Source organism: Portunus trituberculatus, chromosome 24 (genome assembly GCF_017591435.1).
Source record: "Portunus trituberculatus isolate SZX2019 chromosome 24, ASM1759143v1, whole genome shotgun sequence".
NCBI lineage: Eukaryota > Metazoa > Arthropoda > Malacostraca > Decapoda > Portunidae > Portunus > Portunus trituberculatus.
Genome location: NC_059278.1, coordinates 124,644 through 142,143, shown reverse-complemented (window position 1 = coordinate 142,143; position 17,500 = coordinate 124,644). Strand labels below are relative to the sequence as shown.

Here is a 17,500-nt window from a genome sequence, read left to right as displayed (position 1 = left end):
ACATATATAATTACATTCCACTACTCTCTCTCTCTCTCTCTCTCTCTCTCTCTCTCTCTCTCTCTCTCTCTCTCTCTCTCTCTCTCCAAATAGAAGATTGTGAGTTCGAGATCTGCGTCTGGGTCAGTAGGCTTGACGTGTCTTACTATTCTTTTGATGATTTTTTTTTTTTATCTTCTGTATATGCACTAAATATGGTGTTATGACAATTATGGATAATATGGTTTCCTTCTTGAGTTCATGGCTGCTAAGGTGAGAAACTGCCGAGCTGGTGTTCTGGAACCTTAAGTTGAATAAGTTATACAAAGCCAGCTGGAGAACCGTTAATAAAACGAAAAACCTTTTATTCTATTTTTTTTCTAAATTAGCGATAGAAATTGAAGAGGCAAATTAGAGGCGTACTCCAAAGGCTCCTCTACAGCCAGCAGCCAAGGTTACAATAACTGGCGGAGACGACTCAGAACATCAAAACTTCACAGAAACTGTTTTAGTTAAAGATGAGATGAGAAGTCTCCAGTTTAAAATACAAATAAATAATGCACCGATGATGTTCAGAGTAGAAGAGAAGAATTCAGTATCACTTATTATAGGATAATTATCTGGTAGAAGACTGCATCGAAAAAAATTATAAAGGAATTAAGTTTTCAGGCACTGCATGTAGATCTGATATGGATTAATTTTATAAGTAACAAGTTATTCAAAGGTGTTAGATACAGATAGCCAGATGTAGACAACGATGCTAATATGTCAATAATGAGGGAATATAAATTACAAAAATAAAGATTGTGATAATTTGATAAAAAAACATTTCGACGAATTTCTAGAACTCATTCAAGAATGCTTTATGAAACAACACGTACCCTTCACTCAACATCCTTTATAAATTAGTTCCCGAATGGAGGGGGTACCCAAAATGTCCCCAGGTCGGAATTTTACTCAAGGGGTGATCCTAAATATCTTGACACCCCCACAACTTTTCCTTCATTAACTTCTAAACATTTACGGGCATAGATTAATTTTCACTCAGTAGAACACAAACTCTCTTACACTATATATATACATACATATATATATATATATATATATATATATATATATATATATATATATATATATATATATATACATATACATATATAGACGTAACGTCCAGCTTTGGAACAAAATTGCCTCAGACACCTGCATGTGTTTCGGTGAGAAAAAGAAAAAGAAACAAAAATTTATTTTTTCTCTCACCGGAACACAGGTGTCTGAGGCAACTCAGAGTAGCATCTTCTATGCTCCCTCCTACTTTCCCTATCCTCAATTTTGTTATATATATATATATATATATATATATATATATATATATATATATATATATATATATATATATATATATATATATATATATATATATATATATATATATATATATATATATATATATATATATATATATATATATATATATATATATATATATATATATAGACGTAACATCCAGCTTTGGAACGAAATTTCCTCAGACACCTGCATGTGTTTCGGTGAGAAGAGGAAAAAAAATATATATATATATATATATATATATATATATATATATATATATATATATATACATATTTTTTTTTCTCTCTCTCTCTCTCTCTCTCTCTCTCTCTCTCTCTCTCTCTCTCTCTCTCTCTCTCTCTCTCTCTCTCTCTCTCACCGAAACACAGGTGTCTGAATCAACTGAGGGTAACATCTTCTATGCTCCCTCCTACTTTCCCTATCCTCAATTTTGTTCCAAAGCTGGATGTTACGTCTATGTGCGCAACAAATTAATTTGCTCTCCTATGTATCCTTCCCCGCCAAGCCAACATCTCATTTCAACTATATGTATAATTTGTCAATTTACAGGATACTATCTCATTTATTGTGTTTCCTTTACAGCTTTTTATTTGTTGTATTCTAATATTTCTCCTCACCTTGCAGAGAAAGCGGCGACTTTTTATTATGCTGTTACTGTGATTGTGAAACGTTTAAGGGAGACCCACCTAACTTTGATCCCAAAAATCCGTAAGTGAAGTCTACATCACATATTACAATAGAAATCACTCAAGTATTCTTTACGATACCACTTATCAAACGTCAGTGAGGAAGGTAGCCGAAGTGTATTAGGACTTACGACAAAAGAGCACAGGTTATCCGCAAGTAACATTTAGTTCTACTTAGATCCCATCTGTATTATGCAGTGAGATTTTGGATAAAGTATTAAAAGGAAGACATACAAGATTCCTTACATGTAGTGCTGCGAAAGGTGAATAAGATGGTTCAGGGACTGAAAGGATCACCCTATAAAGAGAGGATAAAACGACCAAACCTGCAAGCACTGGAGAGAAGAGGGGTACGTGGGCCATGTTGGAAGTTTTGATAAGGGTAAGATCAATGATCAAATGTGATATATGTGAAGTTCTCATGATGAACATAAACAATCATGACAAAACTATAAGCAAAGGATATCAGATAGAGAAGTTCATGTTTTGTTAAGAGATTGCAAGGAACTGGTTCACAGATTGGTGGATGAATGGGGCGAGCTTAGGAATCATGTGATGAGCGTCAACACACAAGGTAGTGTCAAGAGAAGGTTAAACAGTTACATTGATAAGGAGGACAGGTGGTAGTAGTAAGGTTGGCAAAGGGAATAGGCCTTCATGATAGTACAGAACCAGTCAAGGATAGACCAGTAGACCTTTTGCAGTCGTAGTTATGATGGTGATGGGAGTGATAGTAGTATTAGCTATATCATTATTACTAGTAGTAGTAGTAGTAGTAGTAGTAGTAGTAGTAGTAGTAGTAGTAGTAGTAGTAGTAGTAGTAGTAGTAGTAGTAGTAGTAGTAGTAGTAGTAGTAGTAGTAGTAGTAGTAGTAGTAGTAGTAGTAGTAGTAGTAGTAGTAGTAGTAGTAGTAGTAGTAGTAGTAGTAGTAGTAGTAGTAGTAGTAGTAGTAGAAAAATAGTCTTGCCTTATTTCAATGCTTCCTTTCCGTTACAGGTTCAAGGATGGTGGTTGTACTAAACTTTGTAAAAACTATTGTCCTGATGTCGCCCCGAATAAACAAAAACCCCGTGGTCTTGAGAATTTCAATCGGTAAGTAAAGTCTTCATTACTAAAGCCAGTTTCACACGAGAGATGCCTCCCCTCGTTCCCAGTTGCCGAAAACACATTACAACACATCTTTCGCTCGGCAGTCAAGCAACTTTCCGAGAACACGGGAACATTAGATGACGGAAGAATGACTACCTGAAATTATCATTTCCCAAAAGTTTGGGCTTCCATAGACTCTTTCTAATGCAAATCAAATCATGTAATCAAACCCATAAATATAGGTGAAAATGCGTCTTAGTATAGAAGGGGTTAAAAGTCATTCAAGATTCTTTCATAATCAGCCTGCTTTAAATTTGTTGTATTGTTTTCATATTCCTTCTCATCTTTCAGAAGAATTCCCTTTGATGCATGCTGCGCTTGCAACTGCAACGACTATAAAGCCAAGCAAAACTCACGTGATGTTTATGTGTAAGTAAAGTCAACATTATATTCTGTAATAAAAATCATTCAAGAGTTCTTTATAATACTACTTATCAATTGTCAGTAAGGAAAAAAGCCAAAGGGTATCAGGACTTAGGACAAAGGGTGTTATAAAAGTGCAGAGGTTATCCACAAGTAACATTTAGTTGACATATTCTTTAAGTACAAGAGATAATTTAGAAAAGTTACGATTTTGGTAAAAGATTGCAAGAAACTGGTTCACAGAATGGTGGAAGAATGGAGTGGTCTAAGCAATCATACAACACACAGAGAGTGTCAAGAGAAGGTTAAACAATTACATGAAGAGGGAAGACAGGTGGTAGAAGAAAGGTTTGTAAGGTGGATGGGCCTTCATGATAGTACAGAATCAGCCAAGGGAAGGCCAGCAGGCCTTTTGCAGTCTGCTTCCTTTTTATAAGGTAATAGAAATAGTAGTAGTAACGGTGATGGTGATAGGGATGATAAAAGTACTAGCTATAGTAGTAGTAGTAGTAGTAGTAGTAGTAGTAGTAGTAGTAGTAGTAGCAGCATTAGCAGCAGCATTAGCAGCAGCAGCAGCAGCAGCAGCAGCAGCAGCAACAACAGTAGCAGCAGCAGCAGCAGTAGAAGCAGCAGCAACAGATGTAGAAGTAGCAGGAGCAGTAGCAGCAGCAGCAGCAGCAGTAGTAGCAGTAGCAGCAGCAGCACCACCACTAGCAGTAGTAGTAGTAGTAGTAGTAGTAGTAGTAGTAGTAGTAGTAGTAGTAGTAGTAGTAGTAGTAGTAGTAGTAGTAGTAGTAGTAGTAGTACATTATATAAACTTTGCCATGTTTTAATGATTCCTTTCCGCTTGCAGGATCGACTCGGGAATTTGTCAAAGAACATGTAAATTCTTTTGCTCATTTTACATTCTTTGATGTGGTCTTCAAGATCTTGATCGGTAAGTAAAGCCTTCATTACTAAAGCCAGGTTCACACGAGCGATGCTTCCCTCTTTCCGAGTTGCCGGAAACAACACAACACCTCTTTCGCACGATGGTGAAGCAACTTTTGGAGAACACGGGAACGCGAGATGATGGAAGAATGATATGGTTAGGGAACACAGGTGGAAATAGGAAGGTGGGCAGGATGGGGTGGGAGGGAGGGAAGATTCTTGATTTGAACAGGATAAGCAAAGCGTAGGACAGCCGGCCTTTTCTAGTCTGCTTTCTCGCGTCACGTCCGGGTTTGCCTTCCAAAAGAATGGACAGTAAGTAGAAGCTTTTAAAGGTCTAGGTTTAAGGGGTGTCGAATTACCCACTCGACCTATTCGAGGCGGCAGTACAGAATGTCTCTCCCTTAACGTTATCTTGGCTCTACTCTCCACATATTATTATTAAATTTTGTGTGGGAGCAAAACAATACAAATATTAACACAAATGACAAAATACTTTCTTAGTAATACAAACCTACATAATATACTTTGGGGGACCTGAGAAGGTATCATGCTGATTTTCCCTGGAATGATAACAAATAAGATATTGTCGGATGAGGGTATTATACTTTTCCAACTAAACCTTCTAAATGTTTAACACCTGTTTCCTCATAGAAGATCATGTATATGTGGCGAATGTGTTGAGATGTGAAGAGTATGAGTATAGTGATGATATGATGTGAGAAATTTTTATTGATGTAATTGATGATTTTTCTCTTTCTCTCTTCTCTCTTTCTTCTTTCTACTTTTTTCTTTCTTTTTTTAGAGACTGAGAAGAATGCAGCAACATGACAACTCCAGGATTGGAAAAATCTCCTCAACTTGTCATTTCGTAAACAAATCTAATCATGCACAGGACAATGTGTCTAAGCAACTCTGCACTCTATACATTAGTTCTTACGGAAGTTTTGATTAATACAAAGAAATAAATTTATCAATTTTAATAAATGCATAATAATAAATAAATAATATATATATATATATATATATATATATATATATATATATATATATATATATATATATATATATATATATATATATATATATATATATACATTCATACTAGCACATATTGCACTGTTGAATGAATTACGTTCAGAAATGTTCAATAAAAACAAAAATATACTCTATATAAACTATGATCTGAGATAAAGAATATAATTTAAAGCAATTTCATTGTTTTCTTCCTAACTTCTAAACCGGGTTACACACTTTCTGCTTCATGATAATCAAGTCTTCTTCCTCAGAACTCAGGCTAATTCGCAGAAGTAATCTGTCAATCCCCTATTCCTCATAATAGAAAATCTAAATTCTTTCACTCCATCAGAACTTCTGATCTGCCAAACATAATACTAATTCATTTTCGTATACCTGAAATCTGTCTTAAAATTTGTCGTCTAGATTTTACAAGATTAATATGAAAACATAGAATATATCAATTAGCAAGGCTTGTAAGGAGATAGAGCTAGTGTACAAATTGACTCATATAGGGTAGTTTATTGATTAGTAATGTTTTGATGAACGTATTTATGGAATTCTGATGAGAGTGGTGTGGTACCCAAGGATCACTAGGCCCTTTCGGTGCATTAAGATTATATAGAATTATAGCAAGTTAAAGTTTGATGATATAAAGCATTATACAGTAAAGCAATTCAGAATACACAGCCAAGCTATCATGCAGTGCAATGGAGTTATAAGTGTCAGTATCATTTAGTAACACAATTTACTATAATAATTTGCTAACAGTAAGAAAAATTTAATAGTACGGCTATAATTCAGCAAGTTAGACAAATAGCAATAATCCTGTTTATATAGAATTTATTATAATAGAATTGCTAGCTTATATAATTCCTATGTAGGCCATAAGTATTGCATACAGGCCATATAGAGATATCATGTTGAGAGTTCAAAGAGCACGGATATACAGCTAAGCCTAGTATAGAAGATTGATTAAACATTCATGAAGGAATGTATAAAGTATTAGATTTTAATGTTCTGATCCACTAGTGTGAGCTCACCTAGAGAAAGTAGGCGATCTGCATTAGAAGCAGGCTCATTAGATATAAGAAAATTTTCTTGTCTAGGTAGACTCTAACTTCAAGTTGTATAGCACTAGTTTGAAAGTTTAAAAAAATATGCACTAATTTAGATTTTTTTGAAGCCTATTATAAAGATTTCATAGTTAAACAGCATGATATGTATGGCCACTGTAGAGGATTCCTATATTTAATGCATATTAGAATTAGTATATAATGTATGGTACTGAATGTACTAATACTGATGACGGTCCTGTGTGTCGGTGTGGGCCTGGTCCTTGTTATCCAATATATGTTGATGTTGTGGACGTCTTCGTCTCTAAGCTCACTCAAACTTATAATGATTCTCTTCTTCCTTCCTCCCCTGATTCACCCAATTAGTTTTTCGAATATATTTCAGGCATGGTAACCGAAGTGTCTCTTCGTCTAAATGTTCTGATTAAAAACTTTTATCTATGCCAATCATTCTATCTTCCTTCACTGAATTGCTACTCTTCTTAAAAGTACTGTCTATTCTAACTAATCTTGTTTTTTTTCTAAACTTTAATCATTCTCATTCAACTAAACACTTCTAAATTTTTGAGGTTTCCCAGCTCCACTCTACTCTTTAAGCTTTCTTTTTAGAGTTTGATTTGGTGTCATCAATTTTTGATAAGTGGACAAAGCTTTGTTTCAAACTCCCTCCTTGTCTTCCTCCTCTGCACCAAGTTCCTTTCACGTTTATCACTTAGATCTCCTATATTTGGTTTTACGTTAGCCCGTTACCTACAGTAGATACATGAAACAGATCCTTGGTCGTTTTTCCTGGCCATATAAATAAATAATATTATTTTATAATTTTATTAAATAAATAACAGTATTATGTCTTCTTAACAATTTGCTTCATTGCATGGGTAAAACTTTTAGTCTTTCAACTACATCCTCAGTTTGTGTCAACGCTCCTCATCTAATTTCGTAAGAAAAAAAACTATCAAGTCCAATCATTTCAACAATGACAAAATCAAATATCTTTTTATTGAAACACTGTTCATTAATAAATATTGTGCTAATATTAACTAACCCATCCATCAACTAACCTTCTTATTAGCTTGATTTTCGCCATTTCCAACAAATTGAGAAATTATTTTTTTTATATATTTTATTTAATTATAATTTTATTAATAATAATCAAAATTTTTTATAATTTTATATTTATTTTAAAATTTATTTTGTACGTTATATATATCATGATATGTCATACGTAGTATATAATATCACGATAACTTAAAACGTAGGTCTATTGGACAGCATCTGGCGTAAGTTATACATCCTAAGCACGATATTAATTATAATAAATTTATTTATTAATATAATTAATATATGTTTCAGTGTTCATAATCTTGTGTGACAGCATATGGGTTATAAAGCTTAATGCCTTGCATATCCTCCAGTTGAACCTCAGGTTTTTGTTTCACCGGTCAGCCAATACATTACCGTAATAAAATAAAAATATAATTAATTATAAAAAAAATTTATTATAAATAAATATTTATTTAATATTATAAAATTTTATTAAATTAAATAATAATAAAATAAATGATATTAATTAAAAATATAAAATTATATTATTATTATAAATATAATTTATAATAAAATATAAAAATAATTTAATATAATATATATATATATATATATATATATATATATATATATATATATATATATATATATATATATATATATATATATATATATATATATATATATATATATATATATATATATATATATATATATATATATATATATAAAAAAAAAAAAAAAGAAAAAGAGAAAAAAAACAACACAATATATAATATAATAATTAAATTTATTATTTAAATTATATATATAATATATAATTTAATATATATTTTTATATTAATAATTATATATATATAATATTATACACCAAACAACACCCAAACCACAAAACCACACCACACAACACAACATAATATATATATATACATTATATATATATATATATATATATATTTATTTAAATTATAATTTTAAATAAATAAATTATAATTTTTATTATATTTTATATTTATATTTATTAATTATTTTTAATATTTAAATAATAATATTAATTTAATTAAGTAATATAATATATAAAAAATAATTATTAATAATTATATTTTTTTATAATTTTAATAATATATTATTTTAATATAAAATATTATTTAATTATTATTAATTTATACAAAACCACCAAGCAAAACAAACACAACAAAACACACTTTTTTTAAATTTAATAAATTAAATATATTATAATATTTTAATATATATATAAAAAAATTTTATTAATAATATTATATTAAAAATAAATAAAAAAAAATAATATTTAATTTTATAAAATATAAAATTATAATAAATCACACAACACACAACAATACAACACCCCAACCCCCCACCACCACACACCCCACCACACTTTTTTTATTATTAAAAAATCACAATGGCAGTATTGTTTTAATCCGTCCGAAAGTCAATAGTTAATTCAATCACAAAGAAACTTGGTAATATTATAGTTCCATGGAATTTTTTTAATACGAGAAGGTACTAGTATTAATGTGTCCGTGCACAGTAAATCCACACTAATAGGGGGCAGGTAATTCTCCTACATGAACTAGTTAAATCCTCCTTCACGTTCACATGAGGTTTTATCTCTGTCACATGGAAAATTATAGCACATTCACTTGCTTTTCTAATCAAATTCGTTACTTATATTTTCTTATAATTTTAAGTTGGATGAAACTAGCATTTTCGTCAAAGTAACCAGCTAAAATTCAGTGATTTTTTTACATAATTTCACACCACAATTTTCATGAAACAGTTTACTACAAAAAGGTCAAGAGAAAAAATAATATTGTAATTTGTTGATAAATGAAATCAATAGGGGTCAGGCACTCAAGGGTATAAACTACATTTTACTTCAACCTTCCTCCCCTCCCCTTTTCCTCCTTCCTTCTTCCATGTCTGTGGTTGGTCAGCTCTTGCGGTCAAAAGCTACTAGTCTTCTTAAATCCTTTTGACAGAATTTTTTATCTTCCAAAAACTAATAATTCAATAAAGATAATATGGCTCCTTTTGCTTGCGTAAAGTGAATCGCAATGGTTTCGACACCATTAAGTAATAAGTTAATATGCGGGAATCTCTTAATAAAACAAAAAATTTATTTAATTTTCAAATTGCGTAGTTTTGCACACGCATTATAGGATATCAAACTCTTCACACACATTCAATAACTACGAATCTCAAATATAATTAAAAATGAATTATTAAAAGTGAGACAGTAAAGTTCAGTTTAATAATATATATAAATACAAATTTCATGAAATATAAAAAGAACAGAATTTATATAGAATGTAATATCATATAAAGAATATTCGAAAAATTAAAAAAGTTGTTCAGGCCAAGTAACAATATTAATTTTATACTACATTTTTTCAGTTCTCTCTTTGTCTATAGTATTGAGTGGATTGTTGATAGTTAGTGTTTATTTTGATATTTTATTTTTAGACTATTAAGGGTTCATTATGAAAAGTACCTTCCAGCCTTAATAGACCCGAGGGGTCGAATTCGTGAATAATTTACAACGGGACCTAAAACGAACCTTCATTTTCCTATTAGTAATTAGAAATAGGCATCAATTTTCAACTCAGGTTAAACCAACACTCACAACTAAAATTTTTATAAGATAATAATTCTTAATAATATATATATTAATAAAAAAATCATATACTATATAGAATCGTAAGCGCTGAAAAAATGGTAACTGCATGTGTTTCGTGGATATAAAAAAGAAATCAAAATTAATAATTTCTTCAACGGAACATGTCTAGAAATAATTTAATCCATTTTCCTTTCAAATTTCGAATTTTAAATATTAATTATAAAAATACTTATAATTTATAATTATAAAATTAAATTAGTGATTATAGGGTATCTAATATTTACACCCAATTTTTTAGCCATGTTGGAAGTTTTGATAAGGGTAAGATCAATGATCAAATGTGATATATGTGAAGTTCTCATGATGAACATAAACAATCATGACAAAACTATAAGCAAAGGATATCAGATAGAGAAGTTCATGTTTTGTTAAGAGATTGCAAGGAACTGGTTCACAGATTGGTGGATGAATGGGGCGAGCTTAGGAATCATGTGATGAGCGTCAACACACAAGGTAGTGTCAAGAGAAGGTTAAACAGTTACATTGATAAGGAGGACAGGTGGTAGTAGTAAGGTTGGCAAAGGGAATAGGCCTTCATGATAGTACAGAACCAGTCAAGGATAGACCAGTAGACCTTTTGCAGTCGTAGTTATGATGGTGATGGGAGTGATAGTAGTATTAGCTATATCATTATTACTAGTAGTAGTAGTAGTAATAGTAGTAGTAGTAGTAGTAGTAGTAGTAGTAGTAGTAGTAGTAGTAGTAGTAGTAGTAGTAGTAGTAGTAGTAGTAGTAGTAGTAGTAGTAGTAGTAGTAGTAGTAGTAGTAGTAGTAGTAGTAGTAGTAGTAGTAGTAGTAGTAGTAGTAGTAGTAGTAGTAGTAGTAGTAGTAGTAGTAGTAGTAGTAGTAGAAGAAATAGTCTTGCCTTTTTCAATGCTTCCTTTCCGTTACAGGTTCAAGGATGGTGGTTGTACTAAACTTTGTAAAAACTATTGTCCTGATGTCGCCCCGAATAAACAAAAACCCCGTGGTCTTGAGAATTTCAATCGGTAAGTAAAGTCTTCATTACTAAAGCCAGTTTCACACGAGAGATGCCTCCCCTCGTTCCCAGTTGCCGAAAACACATTACAACACATCTTTCGCTCGGCAGTCAAGCAACTTTCCGAGAACACGGGAACATTAGATGACGGAAGAATGACTACCTGAAATTATCATTTCCCAAAAGTTTGGGCTTCCATAGACTCTTTCTAATGCAAATCAAATCATGTAATCAAACCCATAAATATAGGTGAAAATGCGTCTTAGTATAGAAGGGGTTAAAAGTCATTCAAGATTCTTTCATAATCAGCCTGCTTTAAATTTGTTGTATTGTTTTCATATTCCTTCTCATCTTTCAGAAGAATTCCCTTTGATGCATGCTGCGCTTGCAACTGCAACGACTATAAAGCCAAGCAAAACTCACGTGATGTTTATGTGTAAGTAAAGTCAACATTATATTCTGTAATAAAAATCATTCAAGAGTTCTTTATAATACTACTTATCAATTGTCAGTAAGGAAAAAAGCCAAAGGGTATCAGGACTTAGGACAAAGGGTGTTATAAAAGTGCAGAGGTTATCCACAAGTAACATTTAGTTGACATATTCTTTAAGTACAAGAGATAATTTAGAAAAGTTACGATTTTGGTAAAAGATTGCAAGAAACTGGTTCACAGAATAGTGGAAGAATGGAGTGGTCTAAGCAATCACACAACACACAGAGAGTGTCAAGAGAAGGTTAAACAATTACATGAAGAGGGAAGACAGGTGGTAGAAGAAAGGTTTGTAAGGTGGATGGGCCTTCATGATAGTACAGAATCAGCCAAGGGAAGGCCAGCAGGCCTTTTGCAGTCTCCTTCCTTTTTATAAGGTAATAGAAATAGTAGTAGTAGTGGTGATGGTGATAGGGATGATAAAAGTACTAGCTGCAGTAGTAGTAGTAGTAGTAGTAGTAGTAGTAGTAGTAGTAGTAGTAGTAGTAGTAGTAGTAGTAGCAGCAGCAGCAGCAGCAGCAGCAGCAGCAGCAGCAGCAGCAGCAGCAGCAGCAGCAGCAGCAGCAGCAGCAGCAGCAGCAGCAGCAGCAGTAGAAGCAGCAGCAACAGATGTAGAAGTAGCAGGAGCAGTAGCAGCAGCAGCAGCAGCAGTAGTAGCAGCAGCAGCAGCAGCAGCAGCAGTAGTAGTAGTAGTAGTAGTAGTAGTAGTAGTAGTAGTAGTAGTAGTAGTAGTAGTAGTAGTAGTAGTAGTAGTAGTAGTAGTAGTACATTATATAAACTTTGCCATGTATTAATGATTCCTTACCGCTTGCAGGATCGACTCGGGAATTTGTCAAAGAACATGTAAATTCTTTTGCTCATTTTACATTCTTTGATGTGGTCTTCAAGATCTTGATCGGTAAGTAAAGCCTTCATTACTAAAGCCAGGTTCACACGAGCGATGCTTCCCTCTTTCCGAGTTGCCGGAAACAACACAACACCTCTTTCGCACGATGGTGAAGCAACTTTTGGAGAACACGGGAACGCGAGATGATGGAAGAATGATATGGTTAGGGAACACAGGTGGAAATAGGAAGGTGGGCAGGATGGGGTGGGAGGGAGGGAAGATTCTTGATTTGAACAGGATAAGCAAAGCGTAGGACAGCCGGCCTTTTCTAGTCTGCTTTCTCGCGTCACGTCCGGGTTTGCCTTCCAAAAGAATGGACAGTAAGTAGAAGCTTTTAAAGGTCTAGGTTTAAGGGGTGTCGAATTACCCACTCGACCTATTCGAGGCGGCAGTACAGAATGTCTCTCCCTTAACGTTATCTTGGCTCTACTCTCCACATATTATTATTAAATTTTGTGTGGGAGCAAAACAATACAAATATTAACACAAATGACAAAATACTTTCTTAGTAATACAAACCTACATAATATACTTTGGGGGACCTGAGAAGGTATCATGCTGATTTTCCCTGGAATGATAACTGTTTCCGTGTCAGAGACCATCTCTGTGTGCTGAACGCATAACAGAGGTGATGGTGTCTGGCATGGAGGCGTATATTCATCACTCTTTTTCTCAACCTAAACCTTCTAAAAATTTGTTTAACACAGCCTGTTTTCGTGCTACATATGATATTGATCATGGTGATCATGGTGGCATGAAAATTGTTGTTGATGATGATGATGATGATGATGATGATGATGATGATGATGATGATGATGATGATGATGATGATGATAATGATAATGATTGATGAGGATGATGATGGTAATTGTGATGATTTTCTCTCTCTCTCTCTCTCTCTCTCTCTCTCTCTCTCTCTCTCTCTCTCTCTCTCTCTCTCTCTCTCTCTCTCTCTCTCTCTCTCTCTCTCTCTCTCTCTCTCTCTCTCTCTCTCTCTCTCTCTCTCTCTCTCTCTCTGCAGGAGAACTGAGGAAGAAAATGCAGCCCAAAAACAACTTTGACAACTCCAAAGGATCTGGAGAAAATCTTCCTCAACCTTCGTCCACTTCTCCGCTTTACCAGATCATCAAGTCCTGAATTCCACTGACACAAGAGACCAATTGTGATCTATAAAATGCAAACTCTTTGCTACCCTCTAATAACCATTATGTTCATTAGACGGACAGTCTTTGATTGGAATAACAAAAAGAAGAATAAAAACTGTTATCAATTTTGAACTACAATGCACAATATAAATAAATAAATAAATAAATAAATATACATACATATATATATATATATATATATATATATATATATATATATATATATATATATATATATATATATATATATATATATATATATATATATATATATATATATATATATATATATATATATATATATATATATATATATATATATATATATATATATATATATATATATATATATATATATATATATATATATATATATATATATATATATATATATATATCACCTTTCAATTACTATGCACAATATTTTTGCACTGTTGTAATGAATTTACGATTCATGAAAATTTGTTGCAATAAAATATCAATAACCATATAACTCTATAAATAAAACCTATGATTTGCTGAACGCATAACAGAAGTAATAAGGTCTGGTAAGCAAGAGCACATTCCTCATTGTTTTGCTAATCCTAAACCTTCTAAACCTGGGTTTAACACACCCTGTTCTCGTGCTATACATGATAGAGAGGTTGCCCACAAAAGGTACTTCAAATTTCCATCATCTGAATCTCATGCGCTTTATATTTCTGCCCAGAATCATGCTAAGTCTGTTCTTCAACTTACCAAACACTTAACATTCCTTCATAAATAGAAAATGCTAAATTCTTTCAAACTCCAACTCACTCGATACTTCTGCCATCTGGCCAAAACATCACCATTAACTTTAATTCATCTTTCCCTCGTTTATTTCACCATGATTGCACCACAGCCATCTTATCAGTCTCTAAAGCTCAACTCTTCTCTCAAACCTTTTCTAGCTAATGATTTTGGGCTTGTCCGTCCTTTTCTGCTCCCTCAGACTATTTCATGCCTTCAATTAAGTTTCTTCGTAATGATATTTTCCATGTCCGCACTGGCCTAAACCCTCGGAAGGTTGGGGTCTCTCCTATCGTTCTCAAAAACTGCTTCCGTGCTTGCACCCTGCCTGGCCTAACTTTTTAATCTATGCCAATCGACTTCTATCTTTCCTTCATGCTGGAAGTTTGCTTACATTAAGCTTCTTAAAAAAGTGACTGTTCTAATTCCTCAAACTACCCATCTATAGCTTTAATTTCTTGTTTGTCTAAAGCTTTTTAATCTATTCTCAATATCAAAATTCTCAAACATCTGTCACTTCACAATCTTTTATTTGATCGCCAGTTTGGTTGCCACCAAGACCAATCTGCTAGGGATCTTCTGACTTTCTTTACTGAGTCTTGGTCATTCTTTTAAGAGCTTTCGGTGAAACTTTTGCTGTCGTGTTAGACATATCAAAATCTTTTGATAGAGTCTGGCACAAAGCTTTGATTTCAAAACTGCCCTCCTACGGTTTCTATCCTTCTCTCTGCAACTTATCTCAAGTTTCCTTTCCGACCGTTATATTGCAGCCGTGGTAGATGGCCACAGTTATTCTCCTAAATCTATTAACAGTGGTGTTCCTCAGGGTTCTGTACTGTCATTCACTCTCAATCATTCATTAATGATCTTCTTAACCAAACTTCTTGCCCTATCCACTCCTGCACTGATGGTACCATCCAACATATTTCCACGTTTTTTCAGAGACTACTAATCCTTCAGGAAGTCAATAGGTAATGCAGAGACGCTACAGGACGCCTGACTTCTGATCTAAGATTTCTGATTAAGAAAAAGAAAACTTTGTAGTGTTCAATGCCTCAAAACTCAATTTCTCCATCTATCAACTCGACACAAACTTCCAGACAACTATCCTCTCTTCTTCATTGACAATCAGCTGTCCTCATCTTCTACACTATATATCTTTGGTCTGTCCTTTACTCATAATCTAAACTGGAAACTTCACATTTCATCTCATGCTAAAACAGCTTCTATGAAGTTAGGCGTTCTGAGGTGTTTTCGCCAGTTCTTTCGCCCCTCCAACTACTAACTCTGTAGAAAGGCCTTATCTGTGTTTTTATGGAGTATTCTTCGCATGTTGGGGGAAGTGTCCACTCGCACAGTTTTATTAGATACAGTAGAATGAAAAGCCTTTCGTCTCATCAACTCCCCTCCTCTGACTGACTGTCCTCAGCCTCTGTTTCACCGCCGAAATGTTGCATCTCTTGCTACCGTTTATCACTATATTCATGATAACTGCCTCATAGCGTTAATGGTATATTAACGTTAATGGGCCACGCATTAACGTTAATCAAACGCTAGGATTATCCTTATTGGGACACAGCATCCTTGGCCAGTAACGTTAATATAACTATTATCCTTAAGAGCATGATATATATATATATATATATATATATATATATATATATATATATATATATATATATATATATATATATATATTTTTTTTTTTTTTTTTTTTTCATATTCTTTATTTCATTCTATTCTTTCATCACAACGATATATATATATATATATATATATATATATATATATATATATATATATATATATATCGTTGTGATGAAAGAATAGAATGAAATAAAGAATATGAAAAATATAGAAACAAGTAGAAGGAAAAGTAACGAAGAGAAAGATACGCGCGAATTCCTTCCCGCGCTCCTCATGTTACTGTACAACCTCTAACAGCCACCCACCCTCCTTCCCTTCTGAAATTGATCCACTTACTCTTGTCCCCCATTACTTGTCATTAACCTCTTCAGTACCATGACGCGTTTTTGTATCTATTCTTCTTACTTTTTGGTGATTTTATACAGCTTCAGAAATTTATGTGGAGATTAAGATAATGAAGACTTTATCTATTAATCTTTTGACATCCATAGACCCTTCCTAATGTAAATAAAATCGTCAAATCACACCCAAAACTCATGGTAAACATGCGTTCCAGAACGGAAGACGGTAATGTATCATACAGACTGAGACTTAATCCTCCCCATCAGACTGTGAGGTTCAAAACAGACTCCCTGATAAGTTCATAATGGTTTTAAGAACGTAACCTTCATTTTATTGAATCACTGATATTTTATCTACAAATCTCTCACAGGTGCCTCACTCACTTCCGGCTTGTTTTTTGAGAAGGACGGCCACTTACTCAAAATGACCAAGAAAATCAATAAACGGAGAATATTGTGCAATAATAATGCCAAACCCCGGCAGAGGAAGATATTCGTTAGTTATGAGAGATGGAAGTGGAGAACATTATGAATTCGCGGATGTCTGAGTGCATGAGACTCTGCGTCACTTACAAGAAGCAGTTCCTTCAGAGAAACCAGTATAAGGAGTATACAACACTGAAGCGATACCTCATTTCCCCTCTTTAACTTGTAAAGCTGAACCTCACCAACCTCACCACTGCAACGCTGCACATCTTACCACTTTACTCTCTCTCTCTCTCTCTCTCTCTCTCTCTCTCTCTCTCTCTCTCTCTCTCTCTCTGGAAATGAGAATGCAGTCACGGCACAACATTGCTAACCTGAAGTCTTCCATTTACTTTATCCTCTCCAGGCATTCATTAAGTGGAGTGATCCAGTGTGTCTAACAGAAGTAATGTCTTTCAATAATAACTACATACTAAATATTGATCTGTTATCAATTTTCAATAAATATTTTTTGAGTGTA

General features: G+C 33.2%; 1 protein-coding gene and 1 long non-coding RNA gene across 3 annotated transcripts in view; both read left to right on the top strand.

The window, feature by feature from the left end:
- LOC123508048 overlaps window positions 1–4,945 on the top strand; it is a 6,682-nt gene extending 1,737 nt beyond the window's left edge. The window contains exons 3-6 of one of the 2 annotated variants that reach the window (XM_045261443.1): window positions 1,954–2,037; window positions 3,012–3,107; window positions 3,459–3,533; window positions 4,381–4,945. In XM_045261443.1, coding sequence (XP_045117378.1) covers window positions 1,954–2,037; window positions 3,012–3,107; window positions 3,459–3,533; window positions 4,381–4,441 — 316 coding nt within the window. In that variant the 3' untranslated portion in view covers window positions 4,442–4,945. Of the gene's footprint in view, window positions 1–1,953; window positions 2,038–3,011; window positions 3,108–3,455; window positions 3,534–4,380 lie in introns of both variants that reach the window. The other variant, XM_045261442.1, reaches the window with a different exon arrangement.
- A 6,184-nt stretch (window positions 4,946–11,129) lies between these two features.
- LOC123508047 lies at window positions 11,130–13,966 on the top strand. The gene is made up of 4 exons (XR_006675851.1): window positions 11,130–11,284; window positions 11,633–11,710; window positions 12,579–12,662; window positions 13,672–13,966. It is a non-coding gene; the product is annotated as an uncharacterized LOC123508047 (long non-coding RNA).
- Window positions 13,967–17,500: the final 3,534 nt, after the last annotated feature.